The sequence below is a fragment of the Magnolia sinica genome, chromosome 13, assembly GCF_029962835.1.
Source record: "Magnolia sinica isolate HGM2019 chromosome 13, MsV1, whole genome shotgun sequence".
Classification (NCBI taxonomy): Eukaryota; Viridiplantae; Streptophyta; class Magnoliopsida; order Magnoliales; family Magnoliaceae; genus Magnolia; species Magnolia sinica.
The window spans coordinates 19,898,175-19,923,446 of NC_080585.1; the positions used below are offsets into that span (position 1 = coordinate 19,898,175).

The 25,272-nt window shown below is 43.2% G+C and overlaps 2 protein-coding genes across 3 annotated transcripts in view; both read right to left on the reverse strand.

Moving 5' to 3' along the window:
- LOC131223117 (cucumber peeling cupredoxin-like) overlaps positions 1–17,664 on the reverse strand; it is a 55,824-nt gene extending 38,160 nt beyond the window's left edge. The window contains exon 1 of one of the 2 annotated variants that reach the window (XM_058218427.1): positions 17,615–17,664. The gene's annotated coding sequence lies outside the window, so the exon portion shown is untranslated. The other variant, XM_058218428.1, reaches the window with a different exon arrangement.
- On the reverse strand, positions 7,049–17,632 carry LOC131223116 (cucumber peeling cupredoxin-like). Its single transcript, XM_058218425.1, has 3 exons — positions 17,540–17,632; positions 7,869–8,005; positions 7,049–7,448 (listed from the first exon to the last, which is right to left on the reverse strand). Exons 1-3 carry the CDS (start codon positions 17,587–17,589, stop codon positions 7,072–7,074), a joined length of 564 nt encoding a protein of 187 aa, XP_058074408.1. The 5' UTR covers positions 17,590–17,632; the 3' UTR covers positions 7,049–7,071.
- Positions 17,665–25,272: the final 7,608 nt, after the last annotated feature.

Below are 25,272 nucleotides of genomic sequence, written 5' to 3' on the forward strand. Positions count from 1 at the left end.
GCCACTTGAGCCTTTGATATGCCTCATTTTTGGGCTCATACCCTAAAATGATCTTTCAAAATGAATGGACAACGTAGATAAAATATATACATCACAATGGGCCACATAAGACCATACGTCTCTAGCTAGGTTCTACTACCCAATCCGCATGACGTCCCATCATGTTGATGCAAATTTCAATTAAAAACCTTTTACATGAAATTCCTAGCACCGGAAGCTATGTTGGGCCCATCGTGATGTTTGTGGGAAATCCACTCCATCCATCCATTTTAGAAGATCATGTTAAGATATGAGATAAAAAATTAGACAGATATGAAACTCAGGTGGGCCACATGACTGGAAATAGTGGAAAGGGATTGTCTACCGTGCAAACATTTCTAGGCTCCACTGTGATATTTATATATGCAATCCAAATTGTTAATAAAGAAGCCCAAGTGCTTATAAGTTCCTTACCACAAAGATGAAATGAAAGAATAAAAATATTAGCTTGATCCAAAGCTTCTAGAATCTCATGAATGCTTCAATCATTGGCAACCGATCTCCACTATTTTTTGTATGGCCCAATTGAGCTTTGAATCTACCTCATTTTTGGGCTTATGCTATAAAATAATTTAGCAAAACAGGTGAATGGTGTGGATTTCTCACAAACACCATAGTGGGCCTCACAATGTTACCTCATCAAAATCCCTCTAACCATCAGGCGCTGGGATCAATGGGATTTAGGAACAAATTTGTCTCGAAATATTTGAAAAACCTATCAGTGGTTTATCACTGGAATTTTTTATAAGTCCTAGCATTCGGCATTACCAGAAGGCTACTTTGGTCAAAATCCCTTTTCATATCTATGGAAGTGGGGCCAACCTAGCCTTGTCCGGTCATCGTTCGTTGGCAAGGTCTGTTTGGTAAGGGAAAATGTCTAGAACGTGAATTGCATCCTACCCCTGCTTGTCTCCAGCTAGGAATGGGTAGGATCTTTAAGTAGCCACTATGATGTATGGGTTTTATCCACACCGTCCATCCATTTTTTCATGGAATTTTATGAGACAGAATGTGGTAGATCCAAGGCTCAAGTGGACCACACCACAGGAAGCAGCAGTGATAATGATTCTCACCGTTGAAACTTTCCTAGGGCCTACTGTGATACTTATTTTCCATCCAACATATTCATAAAGTTATATAGACCTCAATGAAGATAAAACAAAAATATCAGCTTGATCCAAAACTTTTGTGGGCCCCAGGAAGTTTTCAAAGATAAGAGTTTAATCCCCATTATGTGGTCCACTTGAGCCTTGGATCTACCTAACTTTTGGTGTTGTCCCATAAAATTCCATGGAAAATCGATGGACAGTGTGGATAAAACCCATACATCACGGTGGCCACTCAAATCTCCTTCCCGTTCTCGGCTGGGGGGCTTAAGTCACACCACATGAATGAGCAGACATGGAAAAGCCGGTCATCGGGATCTTGCTCAGGCCCATTAAGATGTTTATATGACATCCATACCGTTCATAAGGTTATTTCCACTAAAATGGACTTAAAATACAAATATCATTCGAGATATACCGAGTTCAATCACGTGCTGACATTACAAGATTTGATTGGACCACTTGCACCACTTTTGTAGATGACCACACAAAGCATGTTTGAAAGTGTTGGGTTAGTTGACCTACAATGGGTGCCCTCCGTGTCAAAGCCTCAGCATATGCATTCCATTTGCTCATCCCTGGGCAAGGGAAACCAATGGATAGAGTGGATGTCACACATACATCTAGCCCCCCATATAGATTCCACCTACAGGGGCTTCTCATAGTGGGCCGGGCAAGTCATCTTGACACAAGGTGAGGATAATTGTAAGTGTTTATGCCTGATCTAACCACCATCGACTCAAATAATCCCATGTGGTAAAAAGATTTCAAACAAGAAATGTGAGAAAACTTCCCCAAAGCTCGAATTGGCGTTTCTTCCCAGTTTTCTCTCGTTCTAAAACTAAATCTACCTATCATCCAAGAGTTCTATTTCCAACAAATCATAGCCATTTATCAGTAATCTCACAGCCGTTCGATCGACACCGAACTAAATCTCTTCCATTTTTGTCGGGGTTCATACCGTAGAAAAAAAGTTTTCGAGTGTAGAAATTAAAATTGGTGAGATCACTTGATCTTGACCATTCGAAAATCTAAGCCAGAGCATCATCATGTGGTGGGTAAACATTTGTAATATGCTGTTTAGAATGCAAACCAATGCTTGAGCTTTCTGCCATGTTTGATGGATACGTGCGGCTGTGAGAGCTTCAGCCAGTTGAACCACCAGATAAACACGTATAAATCTTTGAGTTTTCATGTTCCTGAGTTTCCTCAGTGGGAAATTGTTCGACGCAATAACCCATCCCACATAAATCGTCATTCAAGAATCCTCTTGCAAGGATGATTCTAGAACTTGAGAGAGGCTATGTAAGCTTCATACGATGAGAGAAATCAATTGCAACATGGAGAGAGCATGCAGCCACTGAGTCAACTCGTGTTGCACAAAGTTCAATTGAAGCCCTGCGTCCATTGGTAGATGAGGCTGTGAGAGAGAGAGAGAGAGAGAGAGAGAGAGAGTCGACTCGACAAGTAAAATTTGAATATGGCAAATTCAGGGCATGGGTTGAGTTCGAGTAGAGGCGACAATGTCGATTCAAGTTGCACCAGGTTTAGAATATTCTAGCGCTACAAAACAGTGAGTGGTTCTCCTCATTTGATTCTCTCATTCGTTGAATTCCGTTTCTTCTTTGAATCTAGCTTTAAATTTTCTTCTATTTGTTCAGTTACAAGTTCTTTTTTCTTGTCATTATCTTTTGATAATTCTAGTGTCATACTCCCAAAATTTGGCACCAAGTACGATGTCTCCGATCATGATTTCCAAGGTGTGAGATATATGAATTACATAATATTCACATCATGCATTTCCATCAAATCTAAATATCGTGAAATATAATAAGAACTTCAATCCCATTAACTACTAAAGAAAATTGAGCTAATGTCCACAAATAAATATGAGATTCACAACCACAATTGGATTCAAAACCATAAACATAGTCCCACTAATCACTAGACCCATCACATTGGGTCATATTATTAGAGTACTTTCTCTACTAAGTAATCATTCCAAGACAAAATCTAAATATGACTAGTTCATTCTTCAAGGTAATATTCATTCTCGTGATCACTATCCTCGTTGTCAATTCTTGCAACCGAAAAGTCTCAAACATGGGTAAGCTATAAAGCAGGATCCTTGCTCTTGCTCCTTCGGTTGACTCTCAAGAGTTTCAACACCTGGTCAAGGGTTTGAGTATCCATATGTGGTGAAATCTCACTATAGTATATGTGTAAAAAAAATAAATAATAAATAAATAAAAATTTTTAATTTTTATTTTTATTTTTTTAAAAAAAAAAAGTTATAAAGGCTAAAGATGAGGATCCCATAGTTTTCAAAATAAGTACTTACCAAAAATAATCTATTTTTAAAAAGCAACAGGAATTTTTTTTTTTTTTTTTAATGATAAGTTTTCAAATGCAATAGCACTAGAATGCATAATTACAATTAAAAAAAAAATGATAATTTCTAAATAAAGCAAATTTCTAAATAAGGAATGGTTCAAATAAGACTGGTTTAATGATAACGATAATTTAACACGATAGTTTCGAATTGCAATAGCAGTACAAGTCTAGCAATTTCAAAAATAGTAATATTATTAAATGACAGGTTTTATTGCATTGCATTTAATTGAAATAATTAATATACGTGTATTAAAAAACATGAATAATCATAAGATGAACAAAATCTTAGAGCTAACATAAATCAGAGTATCAAATTACATTAAGATGCAGGACGCAATGCACAAAGGGTGCGCTATCACCCACATGTATAAGTTATCGGTAATACCAGGGCCTTTTTATCAGCAGTAGACCATAACCCTTCGTCAATACAACACGTCCAATTCATGGCATCTTACGGTTCTCATTATACTCACCCACATGGACCACGGTGAGGGACACAATCAACTCGGCCGACAGGTCAAAACTACATATTGTTCTTATGTAAGTGGTACATTCACATTACACCCGAGTCATGGTCCGTAAAGAGGATTCAATTGGAGTTTAAGGTCGTTTCAATATAAGGGTCTTAAAAGCCCTATTATTTTGCTGTTGGAGACTTGCAACCCAAGGGACAATGTATCACCCTACTATTTGCCAATGTCCCCGGAACCCCATGCTCAGGTTCTCCCCACGGGACTTTTCAAAAAATAGATTTTTCATCATCTATTCTTCCATAAAATATATTTTGAAGTATAAATTTGCTATTTTTGCATTCATACAATTCCATCTAAGTATCTTTCATAACTGTTATCTAAGATATATATATATATATATATATATATATATATATATATATATATATATATATATATATATATATATATATATATATATATATATATATATATATATATATATATATATAAAGAACTGAGCCTCAAGAAATTTTCCATGGCCCATCCATACCGGTAGATTTATTTATTTTTCTTTCTTTTATAAGTCTAAAGAAAATATAATAATGATGAGCATTGAGAATCATGTTGGATTTTTAAACAAAAATGATCTAGTACAAAAAATAAAATAAAAATGCAACTATCTAGCCTATGGTGTAGATTCGAAGTGTATAGACATGCAGTGTTGGAATGCGAAAGCAATTCTCTTCTTTACAAAGGTTATTGATTTAGTGGCTGATCTAAACTTCATAAAAAATTCCAAGTTTTAGAATATCACTTATGATCATGATCATTCTACAACCAAGGAAAATCCAAATCTAAGTCACATGGTTACAAATCTTAGGCAAACATATGGTTATTCACAACATCTAACTAGTATAACAAAACAAAGAAGTAAATAAAATATTCAAATTAAATGTTATTATAGAATGCACATCATGCTAAAAAGATTAACCAAATAATCTTGTCGAGATAAAACACAATTTTCATTCATCGCTAAAATCTGATCTAATTGAAAATGAATAAACTGGTTTTATTCAAAACCACTAACAAGAACAAGACGATCGGTTAAGATTTGATCTAAATGGATATGGATATCTATTTTAAACCAAAATAAAAAAAACATTCAAGATGATAACTATTATAGCATGTACATCATGCCAAAAAGATTAACCACATGATTTCGAGATAAAATATGTGATTTCCATGCATACTACATTCTGATCTACATAGAGATGGAAAGCTAATTTAATTTAAAACAAACACCTACCAAGAGATGGGTAAAATTTTATTTAAATGGCTAGTTTGATAAATAAGAAACAATAACCTAAAATTTGATCCCAGTATAATTAGAAAATTAATTTGATTCAAAACAAAAAGAATAAAATAATAGTGGATCATTCAAACCTAAAATGCTATTAAAATTTCTTAAATTGAAATATTTCACCCAAATGAAAGTTGGCTTTGAAAATGAATATGCTTATGTAGACTGTGCGTTACAAAAAGGTTGAAATATTCAACTTGATAAATTTTCTGGCATTTCCCATTCAAAGGGTGCCTGTAGTTTAAATCACCATTGTGACTAGTGGTTTTACCCCCATGAGCTTTGGATGGTCTTTATTTATTTTTGGGATCATGTCCTGACATGGGCTGGCACGAGTGATGGAACTGAGATACCATGAGTTGCCCATCACAGTGGGCCATAGTTGTAGGAGATTCTCGTCCGTTAATCAAGAGAGGCCACTTGGTATGCACTAATTCAAAACTAGGGTAGTCTAGACGCTATGCCGTTCTCCATTGGTCAATCTTTTTAACCGGTCACGACATGATGACCAGACCAGCTCTGTTTTTGGGTCACCGCATAAAAATGGTGAGGCCCACTTGATGTCTACAGGTCACACATGCCACACGTGCTGAATTACAATATACAGTGCTCATTTTATTTTATTTTTCATGATGTAGCTAAAATATACAGCTCTGATGCAACCGACGTGAGTTCTTCGTAAAAGTGTATGTTTACATGTCCAAGTGGGCCCAGCTAAGATCACAGTTGACCGTTGGATTATGGGAGGGTACCAATATTACTGTTGCTGTCCATTCTGCATGCGTACTTAGATGTATTTGATTATAAAAAAAGAAAAAATGATTATTTTTAGTCATTGTACAATATACAATGCATTCCCTTCAATCCAGTGGCCTTTGTTGATTATAAGTGGGCCACTTGTAAATAATAATCGAATTAAGGTAAAAAGGAGTTTGTAATGGATCATAGCTCTAAATATAATGCAAAATCTAGATTACCAGGATGCATGGATGACACATAACCTATAGGAATGCATCATAGATTGGTGGAAAAATCAAGCTACTAGGGAACAAAATCATAGTTCTAAAACTCGATGACCCTTCTTGAAGCTCAGCTGAGTCAAGTTGACTCAACCAGAAATCGAGCCGAGTCATTGTGAAGCTCGCTAAAGAGTTTGAGTCGGTCCAGCCTTTGACTCGTTGAGTTGGTTCATACACTCAGTTGACTCATCATGACTCAAACCGAGTCGCTCGCTTGAACTCAGACTCCACAGCGCGCTGACAGATTATGGCTACCAACTACGGTCCTGCTATTTTTCAAGTATAGCGTATTTTTATATCTACCCTATTCTAAGGATGATAATCATAAGGCTGGATTACAGGTCTGGTGTATAGTGACCACCGTTTATCACCATAGTCTTGTCCATGGAAGAAACCTTGGAATAACAAAATTCAACCGTAGCGGTGGAAATATCAATTTTAAGGAGTACTTAATGAGGGTGCGTTTGGTGGCACCAAATTTCATGAACGAATGGGCGGTTTAAACAAGTTCATAAGAATGATCTAATTTTATTAACAAGTCTGCACTAAAAACATGTATCTTTTATGCGACTGTAAAATAGAAATAAATCACTCAAGTCCAAGGTCCCCCACAGATGGGCCCCTGTACTAAAAAATAAAATAAAATTTACAATACAAAAAAAAAAAAAAAAAATCACCCAGTCATGACAATGACTCATCTAAATGAAGAAGGCGGAGAAGACGGCGGCAACAACACCAGCAGTACCAAAGCCCGCCGCAAGAGATGGGGCAGCGTTGGGGGGCGTGGAGTCGCCTGATGTGGGTGGTGGTGAAGGTCCACCGGCTGAGACGGTGGGAGGTGTTGTTGGGGTTGTTGGGGTGGCAGTGCTCGAGGAGACAACGTTGATGGTTAGCTTCTGTCCGGCAGAACAGTGTCCAGAGAATGTGCAGATATAGTAGTGATTGCCGGCAGTGCTGAGAGTGATGTTTGCTGGGCTCGTCCTTATGATATTACCCTCGGAGGGTGCAGTGCAGGCATCGTACTGTGCCTTCGTCACTGTGGCAACATCGTGGCCTTGAGGGCTGAAATTGAAGGCTGCAAACAGCAAGCAACCCCACATCAGATGTATGTTAGATTTGTTCTAGTAATTTCAAGGGACTAACTGTCATGATGAATTTTTATAGTCGGTTAGTTGGGCCATATGCATGGATGATTAGAACCGTTCAATAGCAGGTCCCACCATGGCCAAGTATGATATGTAAGAGTCGTTACCACCCATTTGATGTATGGATTGATAAAATCATAGGATGGTTAACTGTTATGATGAATAGGTAATAATGACGATGAATTCTCTTACTGAGGATCATCCATCCAAACGGACCCAAATTTTAGAAAAGACACATCACAACAAAGTGCCTTTTGCTGCAATCTCCGCGGAGACAGAGAATCACGAAGAAAAAGATGGATAAAACTGAGAGAGAGAGAGAGAGAGAGAGAGAGAGAGTCTCTACTTACAGAGAATGTCGCCAACGACGAACGTCTTGCCGCCGGCCCAATTGGGGTAGAATTGAGCACCTCCTGAGGGGATCGTCCATCCGGTGGTGTCACCAACAGTGTAGGTTGCCGCCGCAGTGCACTGAAGCAAAGCTGCTACAACGACTGTTGGGGACAAAACATACAAGTTCGCAGACTCGGACTAAATGCCTCGGGCCACCAAAGGATGTGTCAAATCCGAGGAGTTATTCGCTAGACCGAGGCAAAGGTTGAGTCGGCCCCGACGGGTCGGTAGGGTCGTCAGTGTCTCGGGCATGCTTCGGGCGGACCTCTTTATCGGATCGACCGTCACAAGATGAAGCCGCACTCCGGATGTCTTGGGATAAGATTCCCGATCCCGAAGCTCACGGGATCGGATGAAGGCATGAGACGGGCACGATCCTGTTTCCGTGATCCCAGGAGAAGATTCCGTGATCCCAGGAGAAGATCTCGCGCACAATACCAGGAAGAGAATCCTCGTACGATTAAATGCCCCAGCAGCTATAAAAGAAGGGGGGGCCCTCACCTTGAGAGGTACGAAAACAAATTCCTCCAAAAGACTTTTCAATACTTTAAGACCCCGAGTCCAGGCCTGACTTTGGCATCGGAGGGTCCCATGCTCAGCCCGGGTCTCCTTTGTCCTTTTTCTGCGCATACAAGGATCCGGGAGGACGAACCGAGATAATTGCATCAACGCTTTGGCGCCGTCGTGGGAACGCAAAAGCCATCCGCACCTCTATATTGAGTCCAATGGTGATGACTAGAAGGACGGTCCCGAAAGAAGATTTGAATGAGAACGCGATTACAGGGCCACCCGGTCAAACCCCCAGCCCACAACGCACCTAACAACCGCCGACGAGGGGCGACCGAAACAACAATCAACGGGTCGCGACGATGGGCGGTTGGACAAGGAGGTTCAAGAAATCCGCTCGATATGAATACGATGAAACAGATGCTGGAACGAATGTATCAGCAGCAAATGCAGCCACTCCCGCATCCTCAAGGGGAGACGGCGCGCGTACCGACGGCGGCGCTTGATCCTCAACCTTCTGCGCCGCAGTCTTTCCGGCCGAGCCAACCCCAAGGCGGGTCAGAACCATCTCCAGCGCAGTCAGCCAACGCCTCCCTCCCCCCGACTGATCTTCGGCACGAAATAGAACGAAGAAGGCGCAATCGCCCTTCCATGGAAGGCACGGCAGAAAGCAGCGAACCTTGGAAAGCCGACATTCAAAATTTCAAAAAAGAAGTGCGGGAAGAGATGGCAAAAGAGATGGCAGACATAAAGCACGGCCGGAACGTATATTCAGCCGGGTCCGAAGCGAAAGCGTCCCCCTTTGTGGACTCGGTAATGAAAGCCCGATTGCCCGAGAGGTTTCGATTACCTCAAATCACTCCTTTCACCGGCAAGACTGACCCGACCGAGCATATTGAGTGCTTCAGAACCTATATGGAACTCCATGATGCCTCGGATGCAGTAATGTGTCGGGCCTTTTCTCTTACATTGACTGATGTAGCTCGACTGTGGTTCAAACAGCTGAAGCCAAAATCCATCAGTTCATTCGTTGAGCTAAGCAACGCCTTCCTCACCAACTTCATCGGCGGAAAGAAGAAATTAAAGCCCCCTGCACATCTGAATAACCTAGTTCAGAAGCAGGGAGAGCTATTGAAAGATTACATCAAGCGTTTTAATTTCGAATCCCTTCAAGTTCGGAAACATTCGGAAGAAACGGCCCTCAATGCACTCATGCAAGGAGTTAGGGATAAGCCATTCCTGGCATCTCTAGACAAAACTCCGCCCGATACTCTGGCAGAGTTTATGGCACGGTCCGATAAATATGCCAACGCCGAGGAAGCGCGAATCCTGCGTGAAACTAAAACCTCGGCCAAAGATTCGGCCAGAAAAGAAGCCGACTCGGCCGGGGGAAGGAAACGCAAAGAGGATCAAGCACGTGACGAGCGAAGGTCAAGAAAACGGCCGGATCGAAAATTTTCCACATATACTCCCCTGAATACGACTCGGGAAGAGGTACCGATGGAAATAAAATCAGCTGGCCCAGTAAGCTCAGGAGTAATCCTAATCGGCGGGATAAGGATAAGTACTGTCATTATCATCGTGATCACGGGCATAACACAAGTGATTGCCGTCACTTAAAAGAAGAGATCGAAAGACTCATAAAAGACGGCCGACTCAGAGAACATATGGGCAGCTGAGGCGCGCCCGACCGAGAGTCAGCCTATGGAAGAAATCCGGACGATTATCGGCGGTCCACAATGTGGGGGCGACTCAAACAACGCGCGAAGGAATCACGCACGAAAACTTAGTCAGCCTCAGTCCGAGCTCATGATTATAGATCGGCCATCAAAGGAGAAGAAAAGAGAAAGATATTGCATCTCGTTCACAGAAGAAGATGCCCGAGGCATCTATCACCCCCACGATGACGCATTGATTGTCACCCTGACTATCGCTAACCGAAAGGTGTTTCGTATACTAGTCGATACGGGGTCATCTGCAGACGTGTTATTTACCCAGGCGTCGACAAAATGGGGATCGAACGATCCACACTGCGCCCAGTTCGGACCCCGTTGATCGGTTTTTCCGGAGGACAGGTGCTGCCTGAAGGAACTGTCTCATTACCACTCACTGCTGGCAATGCTCCACATCAGACGACGATGATGATTGACTTCCTGGTCGTCGATCGACCCTCGGTATACAATGCGATACTCGGCCGACCTTCATTGAGTCTCCTCCAGGCAGTGGTATCCACATACCATCTTACAATGAAATTCCCGACCGAGTCAGGAGTCGGAATTGTTAAGGGAGACCAGCAAGACGCAAGGCGATGTTACATGATAGCTGTAAAAGGAGCCGCCGACAAGATTCCGACCAACATATTAACAATCGAATCGTTGGACCCTCGGGCGAGAATTATGAACGAGGACAGCCGGTCGAGGATCTTGTCTCGGTCCCCTTGGTCGAGACAGATGGATCCAAGACTGCGAATTGGCTCATCTCTGCAGTCCCCTTTGAGAGAAAAGCTGATCGCCTTGCTCCGAGAGTACGCCGACGTAGTCGCTTGGAATCATGAAGATATGCAAGGGATCGACCCCTCCGTGGTGACTCACCGACTTAACGCCGATCCGTCATATCGACCGATCCGACAGAAGCGACGACCGCTCGGCCCCGAACGATACGCCATCATTGAGAAAGAAGTCACAAACTACTACAGGCTAATTTCATAGAAGAAATACACTATCCAGAGTGGGTCGCGAATGTCGTGCTTGTGAAGAAGTCCAACGGGAAATGGCGAGTCTGTATTGATTATACCGACTTGAATAAAGCCTGCCCCAAAGATAGCTTTCCGCTTCCGAGGATAGACCAGGTAGTATAGTACAGCCGGACATGAGCTCCTTAGCTTCATGGATGCTTATTCGGGATATAATCAAATTGTAATGCATCAAACAGATAAATCAAAAACTACCTTTGTCACCGACAAAGGCCTTTATTGTTACCGAGTGATGCCATTTGGTCGGAAGAACGGTGCAACTTATCAAAGGTTAGTTAACAAAATTTTTGCTCGACTTATAGGCCGAACCATGGAGGTATACATCGACGACATGCTTGTCAAGAGCATACACGCGGCGGATCATGTGAATGATTTGGAAGAAATGTTTCTAATCCTACGGAAGTTCCGGATGAAGCTGAATCCAAGTAAATGTGCTTTTGGAGTAGGCTCCGGAAAATTCCTCGGTTTCTTAGTCAGTCAGCGAATAGAGGCAAACCCTGAGAAGATAAAGGCTCTGATTGATATGGAATCCCCCAAAACCATTAAGGACGTCCAAAGATTGGCCGGACGAGTCGCAACACTCAATCGGTCCAGAGCTACGGATAAATGTCTCCCTTTCTTCAATCAATTGAAAGGGAGACAAGCGATGGGTTGGACGGAAGAGTGTGAAGCAGCATTCCAGCAATTAAAATCATATCTCGGTTCTGCACCTCTCTTATCAAAACCCGAACCAGGGGAGTCGTTGCTCCTCTACCTAGCCGTGTCCGAGGCAGCTGTTAGCTCGGCTTTGATACGAGAATCTGAAGGACAGCAACTGCCGGTTTACTATGTCAGCAAAGCATTACTGCCGGCAGAAACAAGATACCCAAGCTTGGAGAAAGTTGCCTTGGCTTTAATAACTTCATCTCGGCGGCTTAGGCCGTATTTCCATGCCCACACCATCATTGTAATGACCGACCTTCCGCTTCGCCAGGTACTGCAAAAACCAGAAGCTTCCGGCCGACTCACCAAATGGGCTATCGAGTGAGTGAGTTTGATATTCAATACCGACCAAAGGCAGCAATCAAAGGGCAAGCCGTAGCTGATTTTATCGCCGAAGGAACACCTTCACCCGAACTCTCAGTGAACGATCCGCCGAAGGTCGATGCAGGGCCCGCCTCGACCGCGTCCCCTTGCCCTATTCCATGGAATCTGGATGTCGACGGTTCTTCCAACTCGAAGGCCAGTGGGGCTGGGGTAGTGCTGGAAACCCCCGATCACACCTATATACAGTATGCCTTACGACTTGGATTTCAAGCGTCGAACAATACGGCGGAATATGAAGCGTTGCTACTCGGCCTCCGACTCGCCGCTAGCATGGAGGTCACGCACCTAAGCGTTTTCAGCGACTCTCAGTTGGTTGTTAACCAAGTTACCGGTGTATACCAGACACGGAAAGACCGGCTAAGGGCTTACATGGAGAAAGCGAAAGAACTTATCAACAGATTTCAATTCTGTCGTGTAACTCGGATACCTCGTGCGGAAAACAGCAAAGCCGATTTGCTAGCAAAGCTCGCCTCGGCCGAAGAAGACGATATACCCAGGTCCGTCCCTGTCGAATACGTTGATAAACCAAGTATAGACGAGCCAATTAGCGAGGCCGTCAATACAATCGACTCGGAACCATCCTGGATTGATCCAATCCGCCAATTCCTTGACGAAGGAAAGTTGCCAGAAGATCGCACCGAGGCCCGACGAATTAGGATCCGAGCTTCCCGTTACACCATACTCAACGGGACCCTTTATAAGAAAGGATACTAGGCCCCGTTGCTGCGGTGCCTCAAACCCAGCGAGGCAAACTATGTGTTACGGGAAATTCATGAAGGAATCTGCGGAAACCACTCTGGAGGGCGATCCCTCGCCTACAAGGTCTTACGACAGGGATATACTTGCCCACTATCCAACACGACGCTCGTGAGCTCGTTCAAAAATGCGACAGATGCCAACGGTTTGCGGCAATTCCGAGGCAAGCACCCGAGGCACTGACGCCGATGACTGGTCCCTGGCCTTTCGCACAATGGGGCATCGACCTCATAGGACCGCTCCCTATGGGAAAAGGGCATACCAAGTTTGCTGTGGTAGCAGTGGACTATTTTACGAAGTGGGCCGAAGCAGAACCATTAGCCAAAATAACCGAGCAGAAGATCACCGAGTTTGTATGGAAAAACATTATCTGCCGATTCGGAGTACCCCGTACCATTGTCACAGACAATGGAAGGCAATTTGATAATAGGAGCTTTCGTGAGATGTGCAAGAACCTCGGGATCAGGAATATTTATTCATCACCGCATCACCCTCAAACCAACGGACAAGTCGAGGCAGTTAACAAGATTATCAAGCAACATCTTCGGACCAAGCTTGGCCGGGCCCACGGCGCATGGGCCGCAGAGCTCCCGACCCGTCTTTGGGCTTACCGAACTACAACCCGAACGGCCACAGGAGAAACTCCGTTTTCACTCGCTTACGGCTCAGAAGCAGTCACTCCCGTCGAAATCGGATTACCTTCGGCTCGAATCACCTTATTCAATGCGGAAGAGAATGAAGAACTCCTTGCACTCGGACTCGACCTTCTGGACGAACAAAGGGAAAGGGCGAGGCTGCGCACGGAGGCTCGACAACGACAAGTGACTCGGTTCTACAATACCCGAGTTAAGATTAGAAGATTCCGAAGGGGAGATATGGTTCTTCGGAAAGTGTTTTCCAACACTAAGGAGTTTGGGTCGGGTACACTGGGACCCAATTGGGAAGGACCCTATATCGTCTCGGGCACCATTAGACCAGGAACATATCGGCTGGAAGACCTGAACGGACAGTCATTGCCTCATCCATGGAACGCTGAACACCTCAAGGTCTACTATCCTTAGCTTACTATTTGATGTTTAAAGACATGCTTTTTCATTCGTCCGAATACGTGTAAGTACAAAAGCAACCGAATACATCGGAGCAAAAAAAAAAAAACCAAAGTCTTCATGCGTCGGCCCCGTCCCCGGCAGTTGTGTCTTCAGCGGCGGCGTCCGGATTCTCGGATTCTGAGGCTGCCCCGCCTTCGATTTCTGAAAGGTCAAGGTCAGGAAAAGACTTCTTTATATCCTTGACGCATTCCAGATATCCGCTCTGGAACAGGCGATCCCTCTCGTCCTCAAACTCGGCCGACTCAAGGAATGCTTGGACGGCCTGGTCCCTAGCCGTCTCGGCCTCCCGAGTCTTCTCCTCGGCCTGCTGAATGCGCTCCGCCGCCTCAAGCTTAGCCCGAGCTAAGTCATCCGCGCACGAAGCATGGACTGCCAGAACTCGCTGATTCTCCTCTTCGGCTTTGGAGAGTCGAACCAGTGCCTGAGCGACCTCTGCCTTCGCTTCGTCCAGGGCCCTTCTGGAAGAAGCCGCCTCTGCCCTCGCGTCTTCGGCAGCTTTCCGAGCAAGAGACGCCTCGCCTGTCAGGACGCCGACCCGGATCTCGGCCTCAGACAGAAGAGCCTGTAGCCGATGAGTTGAGGATAGCTCCTTGCTGGCCTTGATTAAGCAAGGAGCGAGTTCAAAAAGCATCCGGGCAGCGTGGCTGACGGTCTGGCGTTAGCATCACGAACTCTCTTTCACACCCATGGGCCAGGGCCCAAGGAACCATCCCCGACACCACTTGTTGCAGGATTGACGGCCCCTCCCTGGTTCGTCTCTTCCCCTCGGGAGGACGCAGTCCTCGTCTCTTCCTCCCCCCTTGAGGTCGCGGCCCCGGTCTCTTCTTCCCGACTCGGCACCGTCGTCTCACCGCGTGCCGAGTCAAGTGCCGCCTGAGGATCCGAAGCAGCAATCGCCGTCTCTTCCGCCCTTTCGTCCGGGTTGGGAATCACGACGACGGAAGGGGCAGAAGAGCTCACTAGCTCTTTCTCCTTCCGCAGCACCCTTTGCCTCTTCGGCGGCCGAGGTTCCGAAAGAAGAACTGACCGCGGAGGAGCCTTCAACTTCGTGACTGGCCTAAGGGCAGGACGAGCTCCAGTCATCTCCGGTTCGGGGACAATCCTTAGGTTGGGACGAGCTTCGGGCAGATCTGCAAAAACAAAAAAAGGAGGGGGAGAGCAAGGCGAAGTAAGTCGGCGGAAATTTGGAAAATTCAGAAGATTCGTTCTTAATTACCTGTAACTTCCGAGTCCAGACCTGCAAGGTGAAGGCGCTCCGGCTGTAGAAGCACCTTCCAAGACCTGTCCCTCGGATCCAACGACTTCAACTCTTTGATCCGAGCCGAGGCAGTGCTGCCGAGCTTCGGCTTCTTCTTCGGAATATCTGCCAAACACAAGTCCGTCAGACAAAAAATAAAAAAATAAAAAATAAAATAAAAAAAAATGAAAAAGGGCGAGGGAGAGAAGACCCAAGTCACCTGCTCTCTGAAATGTCCGAGGGACACGAGCCTCGCAAGACCCGGACTCGTCCGTCTCCCATCGACCACATGCCCAGAACCAACGCTCTTTCCAATGTTTGTTGGAAGTGGGAGGGTCGGTTATCAGGGAACCGCCTCCGCCTCGCCAAGCAGCAAAGACGTAGAAGCCAGGGTAGTTCGGATTTACCCGCACTTGGTACAGGTGGAGAAACTCGTCGACTGTGAGCGGTGGCTGTTCCATCTCAGCCCACAACACCGCACATCCGAGTAAGTTCCTCCACCCATTCGGGACTATCTGCCCCGGGGCAATCTGTATGCGAGATAAAACTCCCCGGACGATGGTCTGAAGGGGCAGACGCAAGCCGCACTGCATCGATACTTGGTAAATTGCGACTGCCCCAGCAGGAGGGTGATCTGGCAGGTCATTCGGGCGAGGAAGATACGTGATGACCGACTCGGACCGACTCGGGGATATGATACCCGACTCGAATTCTGTCCAAGTCCGCCTCAGTCAAGACTGAAGGAACCGGACCGCTTAAATCTTCCCCCGATTCTTCCCCTTCAGACTCGGCCTGCGCCGATTCATCAGCAGGAACTGGGTCGGGGGTTCCTCCGGCAATTAAAATTTCATCTTCTTCCTCTTCATCTTCCTCCATGTCCCTTGGTAAGTTGGGCCTCCCCGGGCGGGTTAATAAGGATGACCCGCCACGGGAAGGAACGACGGAAGCAGGGCGCTCCGCCTGATCGTCGGTGACTCTCTCAGGCATACAAGCAGCGTTGGCATCCACTGCTATCTCCGTTAGTAAAGAGGGCGATTCCGCAACGTTCCAAAAACGTTGCGCTTCGCCTTCGTCTCCGGAAACTCCCACCTGGGGGCTTTGAGAACTCCTATCCGCCATTATTATTATATAATAAAGAGGAAGGAGAAACTCACCGGAGAGAAAGGAACAGTGGCGGAAAGAAGTGCCGACGATAAAGAGAGAAGAAAGGAAGGAGATGAAAGGCTACGCAAATCCCAGAGAAAACGCAGAGCGAGAATGGCAAGAGCAGTAAAAGTTCGAAGTGCGGGACCCCTGACGTTTTATAAGGTCGCCCTACGGCGGAGACATTAATGGGGAAATGATTCGACGCCTGCATCGATTCCCCCACTCGACACGTGGAGCACGCCGACTAGCAACAATAATAGCTTTACTACGTGTCCAATCCTCATTGGCGGGACCTGCGATTTGATAGCTGACGGCGCATACGATGTCAGAAGCTGAACCGTCCCCATCAAAGGTCTCAATGAATGCGCTTAACGACTACTTCTCGTCTCGGACTAAGTTATGAACCGACTCAGCACTCGCTACTCCTCAGTGTCATATGAAAACACTCGGAGTAAGGGGGTTTACTGTTGGGGACAAAACATACAAGTCCGCAGACTCGGACTAAATGCCTCGGGCCACCAAAGGATGTGTCAAATCCGAGGAGTTATTCGCTAGACCGAGGCAAAGGTTGAGTCGGCCCCGACGGGTCGGTAGGGTCGTCAGTGTCTCGGCCATGCTTCGGGCGGACCTCTTTATCGGATCGACCGTCACAAGATGAAGCCGCACTCCGGATGTCTTGGGATAAGATTCCCGATCCCGAAGCTCACGGGATCGGATGAAGGCATGAGACGGGCACGATCCTGTTTCCGTGATCCCAGGAGAAGATTCCGTGATCCCAGGAGAAGATCTCGCGCACAATACCAGGAAGAGAATCCTCGTACGATTAAATGCCCCAGCAGCTATAAAAGAAGGGGGGGCCCTCACCTTGAGAGGTACGAAAACAAATTCCTCCAAAAGACTTTTCAATACTTTAAGACCCCGAGTCCAGGCCTGACTTTGGCATCGGAGGGTCCCCTGCGCTAGCCAGGGTCTCCTTTGTCCTTTTTCTGTGCAGGCATACAAGGATCCAGGAGGACGAACCAGATAATTGCATCAACAACGACAACTACAATCAATCCCATGAAAGTAGAAGAAGAAGAAGCCATCTCTCTCTCTTTATCGTAATAGAAGTCTGTGTTCTCAGCTGGCCCTTTCTTATTCTCTTCTCTTCTCCTCTTCTCTTCTCTCTCTGCTTGAGGAGAGGCGAAGGGAAACCTTCACTACTTATAGAAGTTTCTTGTTTCACATTTGCCTTGCCGGTAAACGTTGGGAACTTTCTTGCATTGGATGGATCGTCTCACGTGTATGCATACGTGTATGCATCCGATGATCCACACGTGGCGACCCTATTGAAGTCCTGGAGACACGCCTTTGAAGGGAAAGAGGAAAGGCCGGAGCCGAACCTAACTACGATTGCCTCTCTCTCACCAACCTAATGGTGGCGGACGCGGTTTGGCACCAGCCAACTAGTTTGTGTCAAAGCTCGATGGGCCTCAGCATGATGTATTTGTTTTATCTACGCCGTCCATTAATTTTTAGCTTATTTTAAGGCATGAGCCCTAAAAAAGTTTTCCACGTAAGCGGTCAATCCCCAACAGTTTTCCTGTGGTTGTTTCACCTGGGATTTGGATCTGCCGTAATTTTAGTCTCATGACTTAAAATGATTTTACAAAATGGATGAAAAGTGTGGATAAAACACATACACCATGGTGGGTCCCACAGAGCTTGGAGACCAGCTAGGTGGCCGGTGTTGGGGTCGCTAGCCAAACCGCGTCCAATGGGAGCCGTTTCTTCGAGGCCGCCGCTTTTAGACATTTTTTAAGAGCCCGTCGTCATATTTGAATTTCCGAATCTGGTGAAGCGGGCCCCATCTTGCGTTGACTGGTTCCCGTTCCTTGGCCGGGTCTCGCCCTCGTTAGTCAAACCAAATGGAGTAAGCACGTTAAAGTTATCATCGAAACCTTGCTAGCCCAACGGCACGTTTATATGCAATCGAAACCGTTCATCAGGTTATTTCTACTGGGATTACAAATATTAGACAGAGTCAAGGCTTACATGGCACCGTGACGGTTTCAATTGTTGATGTCCGGACTATACTGTTTCCTGTTGCGTGCTCGCTTAAATTTTAAATCTGCCTCATATGAATACCCTCTATATCGGGCCTCACCGAATCCATTTACTCATCCCTAACATGGCCTGAGAAACCAATTGGCAGAGTGGATGAACTCATACATCTCAACGGGCCCCACGTAGCTTCCACATACATGAATTTCTTATGCAGTGGGGAGTCCTCTCATTGTAAGATGTATAAGGCGGAAACCAATTTAAAAGTGTGTATGCTTGATTTGATTGTGTTAGATGTAGTTACTTATATGATGCTATGTGGAAATTAGATTTTAATCAGCCAGAAGGAAGATATACGTGTAGCATATCTAATACATGCAATAAAGCCAACTTATCACCACAATGGCCTTATGACAAAAGTTGGGTTTCAACCGACACATGGTTATGCTAAGGCGATAGGTGCAGCTGACTTGTTATGGTATGTTGCAAGGTTCGCACGGCTGAAGATCTTTGAAGATTGGAATAGTTGTAACAACGTGTGAATTTTCGGGCGCGAGTAGGTATACCGGTACTTATCCACGTAGGTAGTTTAGGAAGTAAATTTTTTTAATAGTAAAGATGTATAGATGAACACACATGCACACACACTTATACACATGTATACCTTATAATAACATCAAGCCCTCATATACCTTTGTATATCAATCGTTCATCAAACCAATCATGGGAATAACTATTGGTTATTTGATTAAGTTCTTTAATTGTCCACTTCGCTTTTAGACCACCTGATCATAGTAAACCAACTATGAGATCATCACATATGTCCATACATATGTCCATTCGAGATTCTGATATATTGATCTTACTTGCCACTTATGTATAGGCACAACCAAACGTGGAGATCACGGTCTAAGAACCATGTTCATGTGTATGTAAACATATACCCACTCATATACATTCCGCAAGCTTATAATTCATGATCCACTTGATTTTGCACCATTCCAACCATTGAGAAGAATCTCTACTAACAAATTAAGCCATCCAACAATTCGATCTCAATCTGGACCATCACATCATTATGAGACAAAGGATTCATCTAAACCATTTATATTTGATCACGCTCAATCTAAACACTTAATCTTAACCCTAATGACTAAAGAATATTTTACATTATCAAAGTCCAACTTGAATGGTTACAAATATACTATTGATCAACTAAAGTTTTCTATGGTGTACATATAAAACCATACAGTACTCTTTAGAAAAGCTATTTGTAGGAGTTTGATCACAATAAAAATTTAACCAATGCAAAATTTTAGAATAATCTTGCTTCAATTTTTCAAAGTTTTGCGACGGACTTTTATGTTTTGGGACGGAAGGAATTCGTCGCAAATTAGCGACAGACTTAATCCGTCGCAAATTTGAAACAGATCCATTGTCTTTTAATTTTTGTGACGTAGCATATGGTGATGGACTAAGTCCATCATTAATAGTATTTTGCTTGCAAATTTGTAATTTTAGCGTAGTACATGTACTTCTTGTATTGAAGGAACACATTTTCACCCATGTTGGTGGCTCTTGCAAAGACTGAATTGATTTTATGTCGACTAACTACTAATGGTCCTAATCTAATGACCTAAGTTTACTCCCGTCGGTGGTTCCCATGGATATTAACATGTATGCACTTATGACCGGTGAATTCAGTCTTACACAAGAACCTATTTGAGTATGGATCATAAACTTTATACTCAATCCTACATAAGGAAATAGTATAAAATGAATTCTAACAAATGAAAACCTTACTTGTCGATTTAAGCCTTGTTGTAGCGTCTTACTTGAGATGCTTGATCGATGCTCCCTCGTGCTTCAATCAGTTGCTCAATTGTTGTCACGCGTTTATGCAGATGGTTCAACTCCACAATCAAACACCTTGCATGCGATGTACTTATGAGGTGACCAAGGTGATTGGAGATGGTGGAATCTCTTACAAATAAAGGGATATTTATTTTCCAATGGGGATTCACTTATTTGGGTGTTTTAGAGATCAATAAACGTGATTTATCTATGAGATTGAGTCTATTCTCTAGAAAACGATGGAGATCAATTGTATCTTCATGATGGAGGTTGGAATCCTCATTAGAGTAATAATCTCAAGGAAGATAACTTGAATCTCATAGATTTAGACCCTTAAGAGTGGGATTAAGAGTGGGAAATTACCTAAGCTTTAATGGTACTAAAAATCCATCCCAATGTCCAAAGTCTAATGTCCTTTTATAATAAATAGGTTTGTAATAGTAAAAAATGGGTAGAGATTGACACCTTTGATTGATTGAGCAAAATAAATTTTTAACAGAAAACTTGTTGGGAACTTTTAAGTGTCATTGATCAACCAAGCCTGACTTTCGATCGATCGACACCAATCAATCGAGCTTTGATCGAGAGTTTACTGTTTTGGGTAGTTTGGTTTACATTCGGCTCTAAACCTCTTTTAGCCAAGTCTATCATTTTTCAATTAAGCCCTTATGATGGAGGGATGATCAAATAAATGTTTACCTATTAAGGAATAGATCATGTAGATGTTATGTTATTTTGGGTTTAAGATTAGGGTCACCAAGGCACATCAATTTACATGTTTCTTTACTCTTTGATACTTTATGTGTCTTTGGTCTTCAGCTTTCAAGGGCTTAACCGACTCATTGACACGCTGACCCACGTGATTGACAAATAGTTGAACAAATGATTACACTAACACGTGCAACCATTATGTCAATTCATGTTGCACTAAGTTCAATTGAAGCCTTGAATCCATTGCCGGAGGAGGCTGAGGAAAAGGGGAGGGGGGGGGAGAGAGAGAGAGGAATCAAGTTAACTCACTGAGTCGAATCGTTGAGTCAAATTCGAGTCAGGGCATAGATCGGGTTTGAGTAAAGCTGGCAACATTGAGTTAAGTTGCGCCAAATTCAGAATATTCTAGCACCGCACAATAGTGAGGGATTCTCCTAATTTGATTTTCCCTTGTAAGTTGAATTTTGTTTCGTCATTGATTCTAGCTTTAAATTTCATTCTATTTGTTCAACAACGAGTTCTTCTTTTCTCGTGTTTATATTTTGACGATTCTACATCATAGGTAAGGGATCTCTTCCTTGTCTCTCTCCTAAATTTTGTTTTTGATATATATTAAATTCACATTCACTTTGGGTCTAAACCTTTTGCTTCAGGTTTAGCCATTTTGCTTCGAGTTTAACCTTTCACTTTGGAATTTTTTTTGTCTTTTTGTCCTTGACTCAGGGGCTTCCCTTTGACTGCCTTTTCTCATTTTTCAAAGTTTCGAATATGCTTCTTACATTGTTTGTTTTATTTTGAGTTAATATTTTTGATGAATATCTCGGAATATGTAAGGTTTGGAGTTTCTTTTGAACCTTGATTATTGTTTTCTCCCTTGAACCATGTTGTAATCTTGTATTGCTTTAATTCATTGCATTGCTAGTCTCTCTTGAATTATTGTTGAGTATGGATTTCTTGCTAAGTTGTTCATTCATAAAAATTGCATGCATTATGATCATAGAATGTTTGAACTTGAATTTGAAATTTCATTGTAAATGCGTGGGAAGTGATTTGATTGCATCATCATGTAACACACGCTATTTGCTTAAGATATTTGGAATTGAATTTTAGGTTGGATGATTGATTGGTGAGCATGTAAGGATTGCTCATCTATGTGCATGTCAGGATTGCTACTTCGTCGGACCAGTTAGGTGGGCATGTACGGATTGCAAAAGGTACCCAATGTCTTCAGCCATGCAAGATCTTTTCTCTTCATTAGATCGGCGAGCATGTAAGGATTGGTCATTTGCATGCATGTAAGGATTGCCGCATTCTCGAACCAATTAGGTGAGCATCTAAGGATTGCAAAAGGTACCTAATGTTAGAGCCGTATAAGATCTTGAAAGGTGAATTGGATTTAAGTATATGTCTCTCTAGACCTATTATGTGAGCATGTCAGGATTTCAGAAGGTATCTAATATCTAGAGTCATGAAAGTTGATAGAAAATGATTAATTGAATTTGGTTGTGATGTAATGTGTAATTGCATACATTATTGCATTCATGACACTATGACATCATGGTTCATTCATGATATCTTTAAATGAATTTTATTCATGACATTTTTTAAAATCCTATTTAATTCGTGTCTGACATTGAACCGTTCCGTATGGTACATTTCTTAGAATTCAATTGTGTCGGAGATGATTTCATTGTGGTTCTAGCTCACTAAATTTGATAACTTTTATATGTGTACGGGATAAGAGGAGCAGATGAAGAAAACTACCTAATTATTTAGAAATTTGTAATGAACTGAGTGATTGTGAGAGAGATTTAGTGGAAGTAGAGGAATTAGATTTGTGTATTCATAAAATTTATTTTAAGTTTGAATATTATAGTTTGGATGATTTATGAGTCCATATGGTTATCTCTACATCAACGGATATACGAAGTGGTTTTGAAGATCTCTCCTTACAACCATCCTAAAGGTTCTATAAATAGGAGGAAGATTGAAGAGCTTTAAGCCCTCGTGCTAACTCAACACATATCAAATCAAATATACAGTGCAATGCTACCTATCAAATTTTATTTCATCTTGTCTTAGCATAGGATAACCCATTTACACTGTTATGCTGAATAGGTCTTAGAATAAGAAGTAGTGTTATCTCATTCGTCATTGCTGTTATGTTGGACCAACTTAAAATAGGAATAGTACAATTTTCTATATATGTCGAGTACCAGATTGCGAGGAAGACTTTTACTTTTGTTGGACTAAGGAAGACTTAGATTTAGGGCCTCGCTATCTACACATCATTTTTACGCCACAAACACTGAATCGCCGATGAATATCTTTGTAAGTGTTATTTTCATTTCAATTAATATATTTGAGTTTCTTTTATTCATACATTATATGTATTGGATTATCTCTGCTATCAAGGTGAGAACAAGTTTGGAAGGTAAAATGAATTCATTAGAAGGATAAACCCTCTCCTACACAAATTGCTTGATTGTGCATACGATTGGTTGAATAAACGACTGAACTGCTTCAGCTCTCGGTCATAGACATCTGCCTACGGTCTCTCTATTTATCATAGCACTTGAGTCAAAAAGCGTTCAGTTCAAATAGAATTGTAAAAGGCTTTGACCTACCCGACACTATACACATGTATGCATGACCAAATTCCAAGCCAAGCAGTAACTCAAGATACTCATATATCAGGTGTGTGAGGAGTTTGAATTACTGAATTACAATAATATGATATGATTGGTCGGACCTGAACCTTTCTATCTAGTTAGTCTTCCAATAATCCAAACCATAAATACAATAAGCCTCAATTTATATGATAGATAAGTGTTGAAAATTTTTCTTAAATTAAATTATTTCAACCGATTGAAAGTTGGCTTTGAAAATGGATGCTCACCTAAACTTCACGTAATCGAAAGGTTGAAATATTCAACTTGATAAATTTTCTGGCTTTCACCATCCAAGGGGTGCCTATCATATAAATCACGAGTGTGACTTGGTTTTACCCCCATGTGAGCTTTGGATGGTCATTATTTTTGGGATCACGTCCTAACATGAGCTGATATTTTTGGGATCACGTCCTAACATGAGCTGACAAGAGTACTGATGGAACCGGGCTGCCATATGAGTCACGCATCACAGTGGGCCACACAGTTGTTGTAGGAGATTCTCGTCCGTTAATCAAGTGAGGCCACTTGGTATGCACTAATTCAAAACTGGGTTGGTCTACCCACTAGGCCGTTCTCCATTAGTTAATCTTTTTAACCGGTCACGACCTAATGACCAGACCGGCCCTGTTTTGGGGTCACAGCATGAAAATGGTAAGGCCCACTTGATGTCTATAAGTCACACCTGCAACACGTGCTGAATTACCTATAAAAATGGTAAGGTCCACCTGATGTCTATAGGTCATACCTGCCACACGTGCTGAATTACATCAAACTAGCTAAAATATAGATCTGATCCGATGTGAGTTCTTCGTACCTTATTGCCTAACTTGAAGCTCGCTGTAGTCAACTCGACTCGATCAAAAATCAAGCCGAGTCATTGTGAAGCTCGCTAAAGAGTTTGAGTCGGTTCAACCTTTGACTTGTCGAGTTGATTCATGCACTCAGTTGACTCAACATGACTCAGACCGAGTCGCTCGCTTGAACTCAGCCTCCATCGAGAGCTGACAGATACTAACCCAGACGGTCCTGCTGTTTTTCAAGGAGCAAAATTTTTTATATTCATTCTGTTCTAAGGATGATGATCCTAAGAACCACAACATAAGGCTGGATTACATAGAGAGTGGTCCACCATTTCTATATGAACGGTTGATGTTGAAAGGAACCAATGTCGATGGCCTATAGAGTGAAAGTTACACCGATGGGAGGATCTAGTCAGATTGAATGTGTAATTAAAATTGAATGGTCAGCATTCACAGCACTGATTTTAGGTACCACGTACATCCAACAGATGTGGTGTATAGTCACCACCGTTTATCACCAAAGTCTGGTCCATGGAAGAAACTTTGCAATACCAAAATTCAACCGTAGCGTTGGAAACATCAATTTTTGGGAGTAGAATCTATACGTGAGGGCGCGTTTGGTTGCACCAATTATCATGAAATTTCATGAATTTTGGTGCAACCAAACGCACCCTGAACAAATGGGCAG